Source organism: Saccopteryx bilineata, chromosome 12 (assembly GCF_036850765.1).
Source record: "Saccopteryx bilineata isolate mSacBil1 chromosome 12, mSacBil1_pri_phased_curated, whole genome shotgun sequence".
NCBI classification, from domain to species: domain Eukaryota; kingdom Metazoa; phylum Chordata; class Mammalia; order Chiroptera; family Emballonuridae; genus Saccopteryx; species Saccopteryx bilineata.
Genome location: NC_089501.1, coordinates 31609326 through 31624617, shown reverse-complemented (window position 1 = coordinate 31624617; position 15292 = coordinate 31609326). Strand labels below are relative to the sequence as shown.

The following is a 15292-nucleotide window of genomic DNA, read 5'->3' as shown; positions in this document are numbered from 1 at the left end:
CACCAAAGTTTGAGAATATGTCTTAGCCATTGGAAAAACAATGCCTGAATTAACTGAATGACTATACCTTAAAATAAATTGTTTTTTTTTTTTACTTTTCTGTCTTTATCAAGTCTTACAGCCTTTTAGAATCTATTTCAATGGCAACATAAATATCTCACTATTTGAAATTAAAGTCTAACTAGTCTAGAATTACTTTTTTTGTGTGTGAATTGTACTATCCCACTTTTCTCTGTGATAATTAAACCCAGAGAAGTAGTTCTTCATGTCCAAACCCAATTACATGATTTTAATCTGAGAATTGAGACTGAAAAACTGATCCAAATATATTGAAATAATTTTTTTGCAGACGATAAGTAAACCGCAATCTTTCTTTTCAATCAGTGTTCACTGAGTACCTATTATAAGTCTATTATACTCATGTATTATTATATCAAGTACTACTATGACTGTGAGCATTATAACAAAATGACAACAATTTTTATGCTACTAGATGCCTTCAGGGGGACTAAGTCTTTAGTACAAGTTGCTTAATTTTTCACATCTAGTATGCTGCTTATGACTTTACTCCTCTAAGTATTTTGTAACTAAGGATCGGATTTATGTGTCTTATATAATTTCTTCTATACTGAATGTTTTGTATTGTTTTTCATTTCAGACACTCAAGATTCTACCATCTGTGTATTTCCAGGACTTCCCTGACTTTTCACTTTGTAAAACACAGAGAAAATAACATTTGATTCCTGTGGTGTTAAATGAATCTGGTTGCTCCAGGCAAGAATTTTGGACTGGGGTCTTGGTGTCCCAGGCTTGCTTGCCTGGCCACCCCTGGGGTTGAAGGCGACCAATGTTTCAGCACACTGAAAAGTCATTCATAGCACATTGGTTGGGAAACTCTTTATCAATACAAATGAATATGACACAACCTAAAAACAACCTTCCAATATGGCTTATTGTATGTTTGAGGTCATAGAATCAATAGAATCAACCTTCAAAGAATCTTACTACTCATCAGCAGGGGTTGGGTAGGGTGCAGTATAGGTCATGGAAACTTGGAGTATATCATTTAAAGCAAATGTTTTCATTTCTCTGGACCGACATAGCGATGTGCTGGGAAAAGATAAGCTCTTGCTCACCTTTAACCTTCTAGTCATGATTCAGCATAACATCTTTTTTTTTTTTTTTTTTTACTTTTTCCACTATATTTCTAGACTGGTCAAGATTTTCTCTCTTCACCAAAGGATGGAAGGAAAACAAAATTAGGTTAACATTCTACTCTGTTTTATAACTATGATTGGTTATTTTCAATCAGATATTCTGATTTAATGGATCTGGAGTGAGTCTGGGCTTAGTTATTTTTTACAAAGGTTCCCAGTGACTTTGGAGGGGAGACATTGTTGAGGACCACTTATGAGTACTGGTGGGATAATGGGAATTTTATCACTGAGCACATGTGAAAGGACATACCCCAAAGCACAGTTGTTTAGCAAAGAGGAGACAGGAGGTAAAAGCAAATAGTACAGAGAATAAATATTTATCATATGCATCATTTTGAAGCATTTCTGAGTGTATCTTTTTGAGATTTGGACACTTCAGTTGGGGAAATGGATTGTTACTGCTCTGGTAACCAAGAAGCTTTGTGGAACCAATCAACTTGTACAACATTTTGAGAAGAAAAGGTAGTAAAATATGTAGAGTGTGAAATCATAGATTGGCAAAAAAAGAAAGGCCAGAGTATAAAGTGAAGAAATCAATGGAAGAGCGGTTTGTTTGGGGAAAGAGAATTGGGCAGGGGAAGCAGGGGAAAAGCAGATAAAGAATCTTGGCCTAGAGAGAAACTCGGTCATTGAGCAAAAATCAGAGCACTTTGCACAAGGCCTGGCTCACACTTAGCAGGGTAACTGGCACATTTTTTTTATTGGTTTGGGCAATCAGAGCCGAGGAAGGACTTTGTCAACAACAATCTGTACTCACACTTCCAAGAAAAATTATAACAAAAATAATACAATGGAGTATTATTGAAAACTTTCTACTGATAAGGCTAAGAGCACAAGAAGATACAAGTACACTCCATATTATTTACTATATGGAACTCACAATTCAAATTCTGAAGAATAATAGAGGCAATTATACAAAACCTATCTTATGATATGACATTTATGAGGGCATCTTCTATCCCTATAACCCCTTCAACTAGAAGCACAATTCTCCAAATTCCTAAACAAGGGCCATTAGGTCTGTAATATACCTTTAGCAATAACTCCTCACCAGTATTACTGAGGACTTATTTCTAGGTCTTTCCTAGAATTTTCAGCATAACTTTGTTCTCCAAACCTTGATACTCCACACATATTTAGACCTCATCATAGCTATATGAAGAGACCCACGCTGCCTTGCCAATGGAAGGATACTATCTCTGATGGTACAGAATGAACAGCCACTGCTGGGTCACTCAAGGTTAACGTTAATAATAGTATTCTTTGGGTTAGTTTTAAAATTTCATTTGATGTCTTACAGTATCTTAGAGAGCCTGCAAAATTGTTAACAATCACTGTGTACATCACTAAGAAAGACAGTTTGGAAATAAAAATGATCCCAGTGGAATTATATGCCCCGTGGTTATGCAGAATATCTGTAGTTCTTATCAAATAGCTAAAAGTGTCCTCTGAGCACTAGAGATAGAAAATAAGAGAGAAAAAGATACAAAGAAATAAATGTTTAGATTGTCAGCCCATGAGTGTAAGAGTTCTACTTAAATGTGACAAATATATGTCATAAGTCAAAAATGTTCAATAAATATTTTGTTATTTTATTTTGTTCAAGTGTATTTTTTTTCCCACTTGGGAATATGCCCTACATAAAGATGCATAAAATGTTCACTTTGGCAAACTCATTTCTATTCATTTCTTGTTATTCGGCATTCGGAAAATCTACAACGGTGTCAATATAACATTCTGATTATGTTTTTCAACTTCTCCATTCATTTACTTGGCTTTATACAAAAATAATATTCAAAAGATGGCCCCAAAGAAAATATGCCGGGTACTGGGGTCATCAAGTGAACAATTGCATCTTTCTCTGAGACTGCAGACGGGTAAATGGACCAAATTGCAGGAGGTAGAAGCACATGTTTGTAGTCTTCTCTTTTCTCCATTTTTAATAGCATGGAACCATTTATTTATTGACTGCTTGAAATAAATTCAAACAGAAGAACTTTGTAAATGCTGTAGTCTCCGGTAAGACCTACCTGGTGCCAATTTGTTTTGTTATTTATGAGAGTGTCTCAGACAGCCTGAATGTCTGCTCTTTTTTATCCAAAAGTTTGTTTGTTGCGAGCTAAAGCCCCTTTGTCTGGAAAAAAAAATGCTGAACAATAATTCACACACTCACAACTTTCCTCAGATCAAATTGGCATCTCATCAAGCCTCACATTTAAGTGGGCTTCAAATGTGGTAGAAAATGAGGCACCTGTGTTCTCTGAAGAGTCTTACTTCAGTGTCACCATTTCTAGGTTAGTAAGAATACTTTACAGCTTCCTCTGCTTGTCCTGTGGGTAGGTGGGAAGGGAGTAGAGACTGAGGAGTGGGGGGCTAAGGACGAAGATCCCATTCTTGGAGTCTTTATATATTTATTTTAAAAATTATTTATTTATTATTTTTTAGAGAGAAAAGAAAGGAGAGAGGGAGAGACATAGAGACAGAGAGAAACAACAATTTGTTGTTCCATTCATTTATGCATTTATTGATTGATTCTTACATGTGGTCTGACCAGGGATCAAACCTGCAACCTTGGCGTATCAAGACAATGCTCTAACCGACTGAGCTATCTGGTCAGGGTTCTTGGAGCATTCATAATTCCTTCCATTTACTCGGCTTTTCTTTTTTCCAAATAAATTTTTGATTATCTCAAAGTTTTGAGATAGAATTTATATACCACACAATGCACCTATTTATAATGTATAACTCAATAATATTTAGTATATACATAGGCATGTGTGACCATCACCACAGTCAATTCTAAGATCTTTTCATCACCTCAGAAAGAAAGCCACTACCCTTTAGTTATAACCCTCTAGGCTCCCATTCCTACTCTTTTGAATTCTACGCAGCCACTAATCTACATTCTGTCTTCAAAGATTGCTGTATTCTGGACATTTCATATAAATGGAATCATACAATACATGGACTTTTGTTCACTTGGATTTTAATCTCACATTGCCTTGAGTTATTTTTGGTAAGACTGTCTTGCATTGTGCTTCAATGACTTTTAATGTGTCCTTGTCTTTCCTCCTCACACGGGCTATCTCTCACTAATCACAGACACACGGCATACCCTTCATTAGTGTCTGTGAGATTTTGAACTAATTTTTGGTTTTCTTTCCTAATACCAACAGAAATTGTCTGTCATGTTTCTCCAAAAAGGGTCACACGGCTTCACAGCCACATTATGAAGCAGCCTTTTCTCTTTCTCTCCCCACCAGTATAACAACATATTATAACATATATTGCACATGCATAGCACGTGTTATAACACGTTACAATCTCAGGTCTTCATTTCCTGCACTTAGTTTTGGCTACACTTATCTCCACTTGTCCAATTATCAGAAATGCTCCTTAGCAGCCTCCTTGCTTCCTGGTGAAAGAAATCAAAGCTACATCCCCTCAGGGGCGCTGGTGTCTGGACAATGGGATGGATTGCCCCCCCCCAAATTGCTACTGGTTGTCTTCTCTTCCTTAAGCAATAGAGAATAGACTTTCTCCCACCAGGGCTGACTTGTTGAAAGTATGAGAAGTCTAATTATTTTGCTTATTTATTTATTGAAATTTCTAGGAGAGTTCTTAGAGGAAAAGATTTACTAATTTTACATGTAAAACATCATTCTGCTTGTGACACATCTACACTGTATTATAATCTCTAAACAGTCCTGAGAAAGAATTGCCCTCAAGCTAGAAAGAGGTATCCAAGAGGAGATTCTTTTATACTCCCTTTTGGAGAAGATTATGCTGTTTAATTAGGAAGCGTTGCACACCTTAGACATTGAAAAGTAGGGACGTAAAATTACAGCTTTCAAACTGTCTAAACTGAGGCTTGAGGATCTCAAAAAATTGTTTATATTCAGCCAGAGTAAAAGTGAACCAGGTCTCATTTTTTTTTTCAAAATTGACTTAAATTCCAAGTCAGAATAAATTTGGGGGGGGGGGAATGTCTTTTGCTCTTCCTATTTTGTGGTAAACAAATTTATAGAAAAATGTATTTTCTTTCTCTGCTTGGAAGTAAACAAAAGGCTCTCAAGGAAATTTTGAAGTCCTGCTCTTTGTAAGCCATAATTATGGGTTCCAAGTTAGGGAGCTTGCAAAAATGCACTGATCTATATGGGTCGATACGTTATTCACCCTCTGAAATTCACTTGTATTTATGTCTGTATCTTAACCAACGTAAGATGCCCAGCCATGATATAATCTACATTTAAATAATAAAATTACTTGTTATAGCAATGTAAAATGAAAGTGAAATATGTTTCCTCCTCAATATTCTTTCTTTCCCATTCCAACCCCTGAAGAGAGAAGAGAATGAGTGGTTCAAGAGAGAAAAGTACATAAGGAACCGCGGATGTAATTTTGACACAGAAACAAGAGGTCCTTTTCTAGTTGGCATATGAAGGTGCTCTTTCCCCCAGAATCTGGCCCAGGCTCCCTGCAGTTTGGGTGGTGATTGGCACGTTGCTGTGCCAATGAGAATAACAACTGGCTTCTCAATATTCTTCCTAAGCAGCTGCTCCATCCACCTTGGCGCTGTTAGCTCGCAGCTTTAGTTGCTGACATTCTCAAGCTGTTGCTGAGTGTCTCTAATAACAGTGCTTTCCTTTTTACATTAAAAATTATTTTATTTTATTTTTTTGAGCATCTTTAATCTTTTGTCAAAGGAGATGCAGTGAAAATTCAGCCCCGGATGAAATGCACAGTCATAGTCAGACTGGTGTCAAGGTTTTGTAAATTACTGTAGATGTGTTGTTGGTCTGGAAAAAGAGAAACTGAATTCTAGCATATACCAAGTAAAGTTTCAAAACAGGGACAACGTGGAATAAAAGAAGGAAAGTAAAGGGGAGAAAAGAAGATAGCATATGGGATTATTTAAACAACATTAAGAAATGAACTGGAACGCGGAAAGCATTAGCAGTCTCATATGAAACCTGGAAAGGAACCCTAACATAAGAGTAGATGCCAAAGCAAGGTACAGAGTGGTATCCAGACTAGCGTGGTGTGCTAGAATATTCCCCAAGCGTGAGAATTTATAACTCCAGTCACCCAGATTCATAAACCGGACATAGAAAATAAAATAATGGCAACATGTTTCTGTGACAAAGATGTATTTTGGTGGGGACTATTAGTAAGAACACCTATCTGTGGGCAAACATTAAAAATACCTACGCGAGAAGGAAGCAAGCGCAACCTGGCAGGGGAGTGTAAGACTTGGCCGATAAAGCAGAACCGTCAAGGGTGCTATGGGCACACATTCTGAGCATGCGTAATCCTAAAAACTCACAAAGCTGAGAGCTTCATAATCACCTAAAGACGGCATGAATTATGAAATGGCGCTGAGTCTGCAGTGTGCCCCCCCACTCAATCACCCTGTGTTTTCTCAATGTCGTCCGACGAAATGGAGTTCCATGAAGCCAAGGATTAAAGTGGGGGGAAGGCCACGCAGTAAATACCACACTTAACATTTACTTCCCAGTATTACAAGTGGAGCTGTTCTCGGAAAAGGGGGGGGAGCTTCATAAATTCCTTTCTGCTATTTTGACTTAACTCTTTGACTTTACCTCTGCATCCCCTGGATCACCTGCACCCTACTGATGCAAGTCAAGATTTCCATATTTGCCTAGAGATGTTAACTGATTCAATCAGCCCACAGCCAGCCAGGCAGAGAGCTGTTTTTCGGAACACCCAGCCTCCCAGCGCATTACAAAGGCAACACGAACTGAGCTACCAGCTCAGAAACTTTTGTCCTTGCTTTTTACAAATCCTTATAAATTTTAAAATAAACTAGTACCAGGCCAGCATCTTTTTCATAAGTATTTCAAGTCAGGACACACACACACACACACACACACACACACACACACTAATTTCCTGACTCATTCTGTATGTGCATTTTCTATGGAAAGAAAAATTCTTTTATCTCCTGCTTTGGGGAAGTGAGTGTGCACCAGAAAAGAGTGCTAACTGTTTTCTTCTCCTGTTGCAGAACTGGGAAGCTATGGCAGACTGTGGACTGAAAGACAAACCACCAAAAAAGTCCTCTATCTTTGGTACGTCAGTTACTGCTGTAAGAGTCTCTAAAACACGTCTAATATAAGAGGACGTCTTAGGAAAAGATTTATTGTTGGACTCAACTGGGGTGGGAAAAACAGGAATGTTCATCTCCAGTATGTGTCCTGCCCATTCCAGCCGGCCTCACTGCAAGGGCCAGAATCAAGCCATAGGGCCAGACATCACCCGGAGCTGAACCCACCCAGGACTGGAGGGAGGGTGGAGAGAACGAGTGATGGTGATGGGTGTTTTGGAGGCAAAAAAAAAAAAAAAAAAATGCATGGAGAATGTGTGGAGTGTTTTTTTCATCTTCAAATGAAAAAAAAATAAATTGCCCCTCCCCTCCCAAATACACACTTATTTGGAACCGGTGCCCCTGCTAAGCTTTGATTTACTAAAGCTCAACAAAAATGTCTCCCTAAAGGGAGAACATAAATACTTGCACGTTTTAGATGACCTGGCCTGCAACAAGGTTCCCTTATCCGGTTGAAATACAAGAGTATTTCATAGTTGTGAGGGGGGGTGTCTGGCAATTACTTTTTACACCTAATACTTACAGAACACCTTATTCTTACAAAACGTTTACTAACTAAGCCATATTTAAGCCTTCTGTTAGTCTCCTGGTGTTTACTTTAAATCACAGACACAGGAAGTTGCCCCCCAATATATGGCATATTAATCATTGCGAATCATTGAGGTAATAAATAGCATTGATCTGTCTTGGCTGTTTGCAGCCTGTGTAAAATTTCTTTTCCTTACTTTTTCCCCCTTTCCTTCTTTCTGTCCCTTCTATAGAGATAAAAGCTGAAAATACATTTCTGATAGAGTTGTCTAGACACTTTAGATGAAAGTAGATTTTAATCCACATTAAATAATTTCTCACAGTATCAATTGGTTTGAGATAGCATCCATTTGGCCAGAAAAACTTCTGTGTCAGGGAAAGCCTCGTAATTTCATTGAGGTTTCATCAAAGTTTTAGTGAATTTGGATTATTTGGTTTTGGACCCTCTCTCAGAGGGTTGTGAGGCTTCAGGAGTTTAGATGAATAAATAACCTAGAAATTTATGGATCTATGTGATTTCCTAAGTCCCCTTAAAGTGTCCCAGTTAGTGGTATTAAAAGAGGAATATATTAATATTTAATTTTTAAGTCAAATAAAATTATTACATAAAAAAGTCCTTCACATTAAGAACTATGGTTGAAGGTGTGATTCAGATTCTCACACCAGGTTTCCAGAAAGCACATTTTTTGTGAGCACAGGCAAACAATTTACACGAACAACTCTATTTTCAGAAATCATTTGATGTTTGGGAGCTACATCTCCTGTATCTGATGAGCGTACGGCTGTCTGGAACAAGAACCAGATAGAGGGGGTGCGGGGGAGGAGGAGAGAGGAAGACGGTAAGGAAGAAGAAAGGAGAAGGAGGTGAGGAGGTTCCAAAGAAAATGGTTAGTGAAGGGGCGCCAATCATAATCCAGCTGTTCCAAGCCAACCAAAGCATCTGGTTTCTTTAATTTAGTACACTTCATACTAAAAGGACAGTTTGTTTACACTGTATATTTTGAGTTATTTGAAATCTCTCTTCCAAACCATTGGGTTTGCGACTTCAGGGGACGCTTTTCTAATGTGGCTGGAAAGTCTCCCACCTCAGTATTGCATGGCATGAATGATATGGAAAAAAAAAGAAGAGTTACAGACATGTTCATAGTCGTTAGCTTGCCATTTCAGACTATTTTATTATGCTTTTCTGAGAGAACTGAAAATGCCCCCAGTTCAACTTCTATACCATGCAGATGAAGCCACAGTTTGTATATGGGCCAGCATATAAGCAGGTGAATGGATGTACAGCCTCTGGCCAACGGGGTATCTCTTCATTGGAAACTCTATACTGTGTCCCAGACAGTTTACACTTCAACCAAAACGCTAACTGAAAATACACAGAAGTATCAAATCCAAGAGCTTATTTGGAGCCCCACTGAAAGGACTGTGAGGGTTCAGCCCTCGATCTTCTGACTGTTCCTTCCCGGAGCCTCTCTCCATGAGCTCATTATTGACAGGGTTGCAGTTTTCACTTCTAAGTAGGAGAATCCCAATGCCTCCCTCAAGACACTCTTGTCATCTGATTGGCAGCCATGGATTTCCAACTATTCCAAAACTCTTCCCCTTTGTCCCCCCCCCCCCATTATCACCTGGATGTGCAAAACAAAACCCAGCATTTTACTTAAAACAATCCCTCTTCATTCTCTATGTTTATGTAATTGATTCCATCCTTCTGCTCAAAAGAGTTGGAAACCTTGGAGTTGCTTTCAACTACCTCTTCTCCTCTCTGTTGGAGAAGCCAAGTCTGTTACCATTTACTTATAATATTCTTTAGATTTGTCCCTCCTTTTCACTCCTGTTGCTGTTGTCACTTGATACCTAGTTACTCGGTAGTCTCCTGCTTGATTTTCCTGTATGTGAGGTTGAGATTATATACCTAAAGGCAAAGACTGGACAACTCCTGAATACTACAAATAAACAGAAGAGACTTAACTCCACCTAGAAAGAAAGGATCCACAATTTGAAATCGTTTCGCAAGAAAATAAATTTATAGCCAAGGTAACCGGCAAGCCATTATATTCACCACGAGATACAGGTTCTTACCCATTTATCTTTCTTGCAGTCCAGGCTAACCTCATGACTAGTGCTGAGCTGACCATCACAGCCCTTCCAGTGGCTGGTAATATTTGGCAAATCTCTCCACCTTCTCAAGGTGATGAGGTGATCAGTCTATTAATCTTTGACTTTGAAGTTCAGATAGGAGAAACGAAATTCAGACGGAGGAAAGTTTGTTCCCATTTCTCAAGCCTCTCCATCTGGGACTGTTTGACCTCATCAAGGGCCGTAACCTCAGCAACATACAGGCCAATAGCAACAGCAATGCCCAATGGGAAATGCAGCTGGGAAACAGGAGGCAAGAGTTGGGTAGTGAGGGCTTGGTCATAAACACTTAAGACCTCAGTGTGACACCTTTGTTGCCTGCGTCAATTCCCATTAACGTCAATTCCACGTTATGGCTACTTGACTGTCACAGGAAAGAACGTGACATTGCTTCACAGGTCAGTTCCTCTCATGTAAAGCTATAAACTAACAGTTCCCAGAGGGTGGCCCTCAGACCAGAAATATTGGAACCAACTATACTGTTGCTAGAAATGCAAATTCCTGGGCCCTACAGGAAATGACTTACTGAATCATTGGCTCTGTGATGAAGGCCCTGGAAATGAGTTTTACAAACTTTCCACATGATTCTTGTTCATGTAGCAGTTTGAGGACCACTGCTCTAATGTATGACGATAATAGCTAGATATAAGCAAGTAATAATAAAAATACATAAACATGTAAATAAGAACGGGATAAAGAGCAATTTGCATAGAGGGTTTAGTTCTTATACTTGCAAATGCTTAGCACAGAATAAACATTACTGACTGAATGACCAAAAGGGTCTGACATAAGTTGATGTCCAAATTAAAAATATTTCACATAACAGCCCTGGCCGGTTGGCTCAGCGGTAGAGAGTCGGCCTGGCGTGCGGGGGACCCGGGTTCGATTCCCGGCCAGGGCACATAGGAGAAGCGCCCATTTGCTTCTCTACCCCCTTCCCCTCCTTCCTCTCTGTCTCTCTTTTCGTCTCCCGCAGCCAAGGCTCCATTGGAGCAAAGATGGCCCGGGCGCTGGCGATGGCTCCTTGGCCTCTGCCCCAGGCACTAGAGTGGCTCTGGTCGCGGCAGAGCGACGCCCTGGAGGGGCAGAGCATCGCCCCCTGGTGGGCAGAGCGTCACCCCTGCTGGGCGTGCCGGGTGGATCCCAGTCGGGCGCATGCAGGAGTCTGTCTGACTGTCTCTCCCCGTTTCCAGCTTCAGAAAAATACAAAAAAAAAAAAAAAAGAACAATAAAAGAGATACACAAAACTAAATTGTTAAAAAAAAAAATTCACATAACAAATGACGTTTTTGCTGGTTTGTCTTCTAGAGAGTCATTGAAGTCTAGAAAATAGAACACTAATCTGAGAAGCAAGCTTTCCCAGGATACTGAAAATGAGCTGTAAGGTGCACAGGAGAGCCCAAAGGTGCTCTTATTTCTTCTCCTTCCTAGGTTGTTTCATATATTTCATATTTCAGAGGCAAGGATAGATGCTCTGATAATACCCCCCCCCCTTCTCAAAACAAATCCTTAAAAGACTAGTTTATTTTTAATTGTTCAACTGTCTTTTAAACCATTCTGGCTTCCTTCCATTTATCCAACTGGTTATTAGATCCTCAAAATAGTACTTCACAATCTGAATTAAATTAATCTCATTGAGTACTTTCCAGAGCTTCAATATTCCCTTAGATTAAGCATTAATTTCTCATCTGAGGCACTGCAGTCACCATTCTATTTGATGTCTCTTTTCTCTCGTGCATGTCCCACTTTAGCTCACCCCCTCCAAACATGCCACACTAATCTCTCTGAAACTATGACTCTTTCTTGTCATTGCCATGTTGACAACCCTTCAGTGGCTTTCTCTCACCTTCAGAGTGAAATAGAGGGTCTCTCATCATCTGGCCCTGCATAGTTCTCCAGCCCTATTGCCTGCCTGACTTACTGTACTAACCTCACCAACTGACTGGTCCTGTACAGACATTGAGCAATGCACCCCTTCCCCTGTGCTGGAGTGGTCTCACCTACCTTCACTGTGTGGCTAGTCTGCAGCTATCCTGTAAGACTCAGATCAAGTATCATCTCCTGGAGGAAGCTTTCTCAGACCACATTTCTCTCACACATTTTGCAATGGGTGCCTCATAAAGCTTCTGAAGGAGAGAAGCCATTTGTAATGAATGTTTGTAAGATCAACACTTGGCTCTTTCCCTAGTACACGGAAATGGCTCAATAAATGTTTACCAAGCAAAGGAATGAATGAATTAATAAGTAAAGACAATAGTACTTTCAAAAGCTGTTCCTTAGGCTAGAGATTCAAGAAAGCTCACATCACATGGGTCTCCATTGAACAAAAATGGCTTGTAAGCAGAGATAAGACAGTTTATATCAAATGAAAAATGGCTGCAAGTCTTCTTACAAGATATCAAATTGAACCATTTTGCAAACTTATAGAAATTGGAAATTTCTTTTTATGGTGTTGTTTTCTTCTCACATTTCCATACTCCTACTAGGGCTAGGGGAAGACATGTTTACATGAAACCCTAAAGGCCATTCTGAGGAAGTTAAAATTTTCAGTGGAAGGAAGAAAGACAAGAACTCTTCTGTGAGAATATTTATTTTGACTGTTTAACTTTCAGCCTCCAGAGACTTAAGGAGATGGGGAGGGGGGTTCTGTGTGAGATTTGAGAGCGTGTAACTTTAGGTGCTCATTCAGATTGAACATAAATTCTAAAAACTAGAAGGCTGATCTCAAATTATCGGAACAAGCCTGGAATTTAATTTTGTATTATGTTCTCTGGAGACATGGGGACCAAAAAGGGGGATGGCGTTATTTGTTCAGCTTGAGAACATGATACAGAACACAACTAAAAAAAATTTTTTTCTCATCATTACAACATATGATCTAGAGGAACTGCAGGTGGGTGGTTGGTTTGAATCCAGTTCCCAGACCCTACTGCTCATTAATTGTTCTTGTTTTATTTATATTCTGATATTTAGAGAGATTTCCCACGCTAAAGTAGGATGGTACCCAATCTACCAGGGAGCACCTACCCTCAAACTCTCACATTCATTCTGAGTGAGCAAGAGCTATGATGTCTCAATGGAAAAGAGTGTTTTGAAGAATGTCACTAGAACATCTGGGAGCCATGATCTTTGAGACATCATTGGAAATAGTGGAAAAGTCTTTCTCTTTGCCTTCATCCAAAAAGCTGGTTTCTGAGTTGTGACTTCTTGCTTCTAAAGTTGGGATTTTACCCTAAATTATGATGTCAAGAGTCAGAAGTTAAAATGTTTGGGAAATTCAGGTGTGTAAATAGAACTCCAGCCCTGAAGCGATCTGTGTCTGAAGAATATCTGCTTCCAATGGAACTTTCTGCATTGGTGAAACTATTCTGTCCTTTCCGTAGTGTAGCTACCAGCCACAAGGGGCTACTGAGTCTTTGAAATATACAGTGAAACTCAGAAACTGAACTTTTAATTTTGCTCAGGTTTTACTCATTTAAATTTAAATAGTCACACATGGTTAGCAGCTACTTCATTGGACAGCATGGTTTCAAGATCGAGTCTTAGTGTCTAAAACAAACATTTGATAGTTTTTAAAATGGAGAACAAAGCTGAGATACTATATGTCTAATGAAAGTTTATCTACTCATTAAAAGGACATAGTTCTCCAGGTTAGACAATAGTTTAAAGGGCATATTCTCATTTATATAAAATTGCATGTGTGTCCAGACAGAGGTGTCTGGAAAAGTATTAGCAAAATAAGTATTCCCTAGGAAATTGGATTCGGGCTAGTTTTTACCTTGGGCCTTTTTGTTTATTTTAAATTTGTATTAAACATACAAAGTTTTTTTAAAAATTATGAGGCTGTTTATGAGAGTGTACATTGTACATCTTTCAGCATTATTTAGTCTAAATGTATATGTATATTTTAAACAAAAATTCAGCTACCTCTTATGAGATAATCTACACTGCCTAAAAGAAGAATATTTGGAAGCTGCACATAAAGTTGTGTGTATCTTTTGCTCACCAAGTATCCAAAAAAATTCTTTTTTTTTGTCTTCTTCAGATGCCAGCACTGTTTCCCCCAGGATATTTAGTGTTTTATCACCAGTGGCATTCTGAGGTACCCTTGTGGTATCATCACTCATCTGGAACTAGGATGCTTAGATATTCAAGGTTACTTTACCATTGATGTTTTTCAGGGAATTCATTGAGTACGGACTAGAATGAATCCTGTAGGGGTAGGTGGAGAAGGGGCAATGCCGGTTCACCAAAGTGGTCAGGTGGGCACACACCATTTTTCTTAAGTCAGATATGTTATAAAGGATAAGTATTAGCTCAATGTTAGAAAGACACTTCAAGAATACAATTATTCATCATCAAACACCTATCCAAAAGTGAGTAGCTCACACTCAGCCCTCACTGACATAGGTATTTTTTTTTATCCTTCCAGATGAGTCAGTCCTTTGAAGGCTGCCTTTTACAGCTTCAAGCTGTATCCTCTTTGTACCTGAACAACAACTCTGGTCAATATTCTTGCAGAAGACCATGTGCTTGCACAAAAACAACATTCTCATGTGATCGCTCTTTCCTCAATTTATCACCTGTACCAGGAGCACTCAGCTCATATGTACCTTGGCAGTAAGCTCCCATTCAACTGAACCGAACATTCTATCCAGTAGTTAACCTCAATTCACCCTGGAATGAGATTAGAATCAGGAAGTCTGGCCAAGATGACTCCATAGGATTTCAAACAATCACGGAAATCTGTGTGTACCTATGTGAACCAGACTAGACCTCCAAACACATTCACGTACATGATCAAGGAGCTCAACTTTACAACAAAAGAAAGTATGCCAGACATTCAAAAAAATAAAAAAATCCAAGACTGATTTTTTTTTATCTCTCTCTCTTTTTATATTTATCCTCTTAAAGCTTCCCAACTGTCTGTAATCCTAGTACTGTACATTAGTAACAATTTATATGATATTACAGTTGTCTGAGGACACCAAGACACTTTTCTGATTCCGCTTCTCCTTTAATGCTTTGAACAATTCAGGTTCAAAAGAGTCTAAAGTATGCTTCTCTTCTGGCTAAAGAGAAATACTCAGAAGAGAACGAGTTAGAGACGCAGAGTGAGACTGTGGCTTGAAACTATTTTATTCACTAACAAAACTGGTGACCGGTCTTTGATTTTGTGAGGTTGTTTCAGAACATTTCCTTTATCAGAGTTAACAACCAAATGATCTCACGTAAAGGAAAAAAAAAACTTAGTTACCCCAAATTCCTTTTTGTCCTAGGA

At 38.9% G+C, this 15292-nt stretch overlaps 1 protein-coding gene across 3 annotated transcripts in view; it reads right to left on the bottom strand.

The window, feature by feature from the left end:
* The window catches only part of PDE7B (phosphodiesterase 7B), a 336495-nt gene that overhangs the window by 93602 nt on the left and 227601 nt on the right, over window positions 1–15292 (bottom strand). Inside the window, exon 1 of one of the 3 annotated variants that reach the window (XM_066248441.1) lies at window positions 9955–10064. The exons of the other annotated variants lie outside the window; for them this stretch is intronic. Within the exon in view, the coding sequence (XP_066104538.1) occupies window positions 9955–9958 (4 nt within the window). The 5' untranslated portion in view covers window positions 9959–10064. Of the gene's footprint in view, window positions 1–9954; window positions 10065–15292 lie in introns of those variants that run through there. 3 annotated transcript variants of the gene reach the window in all.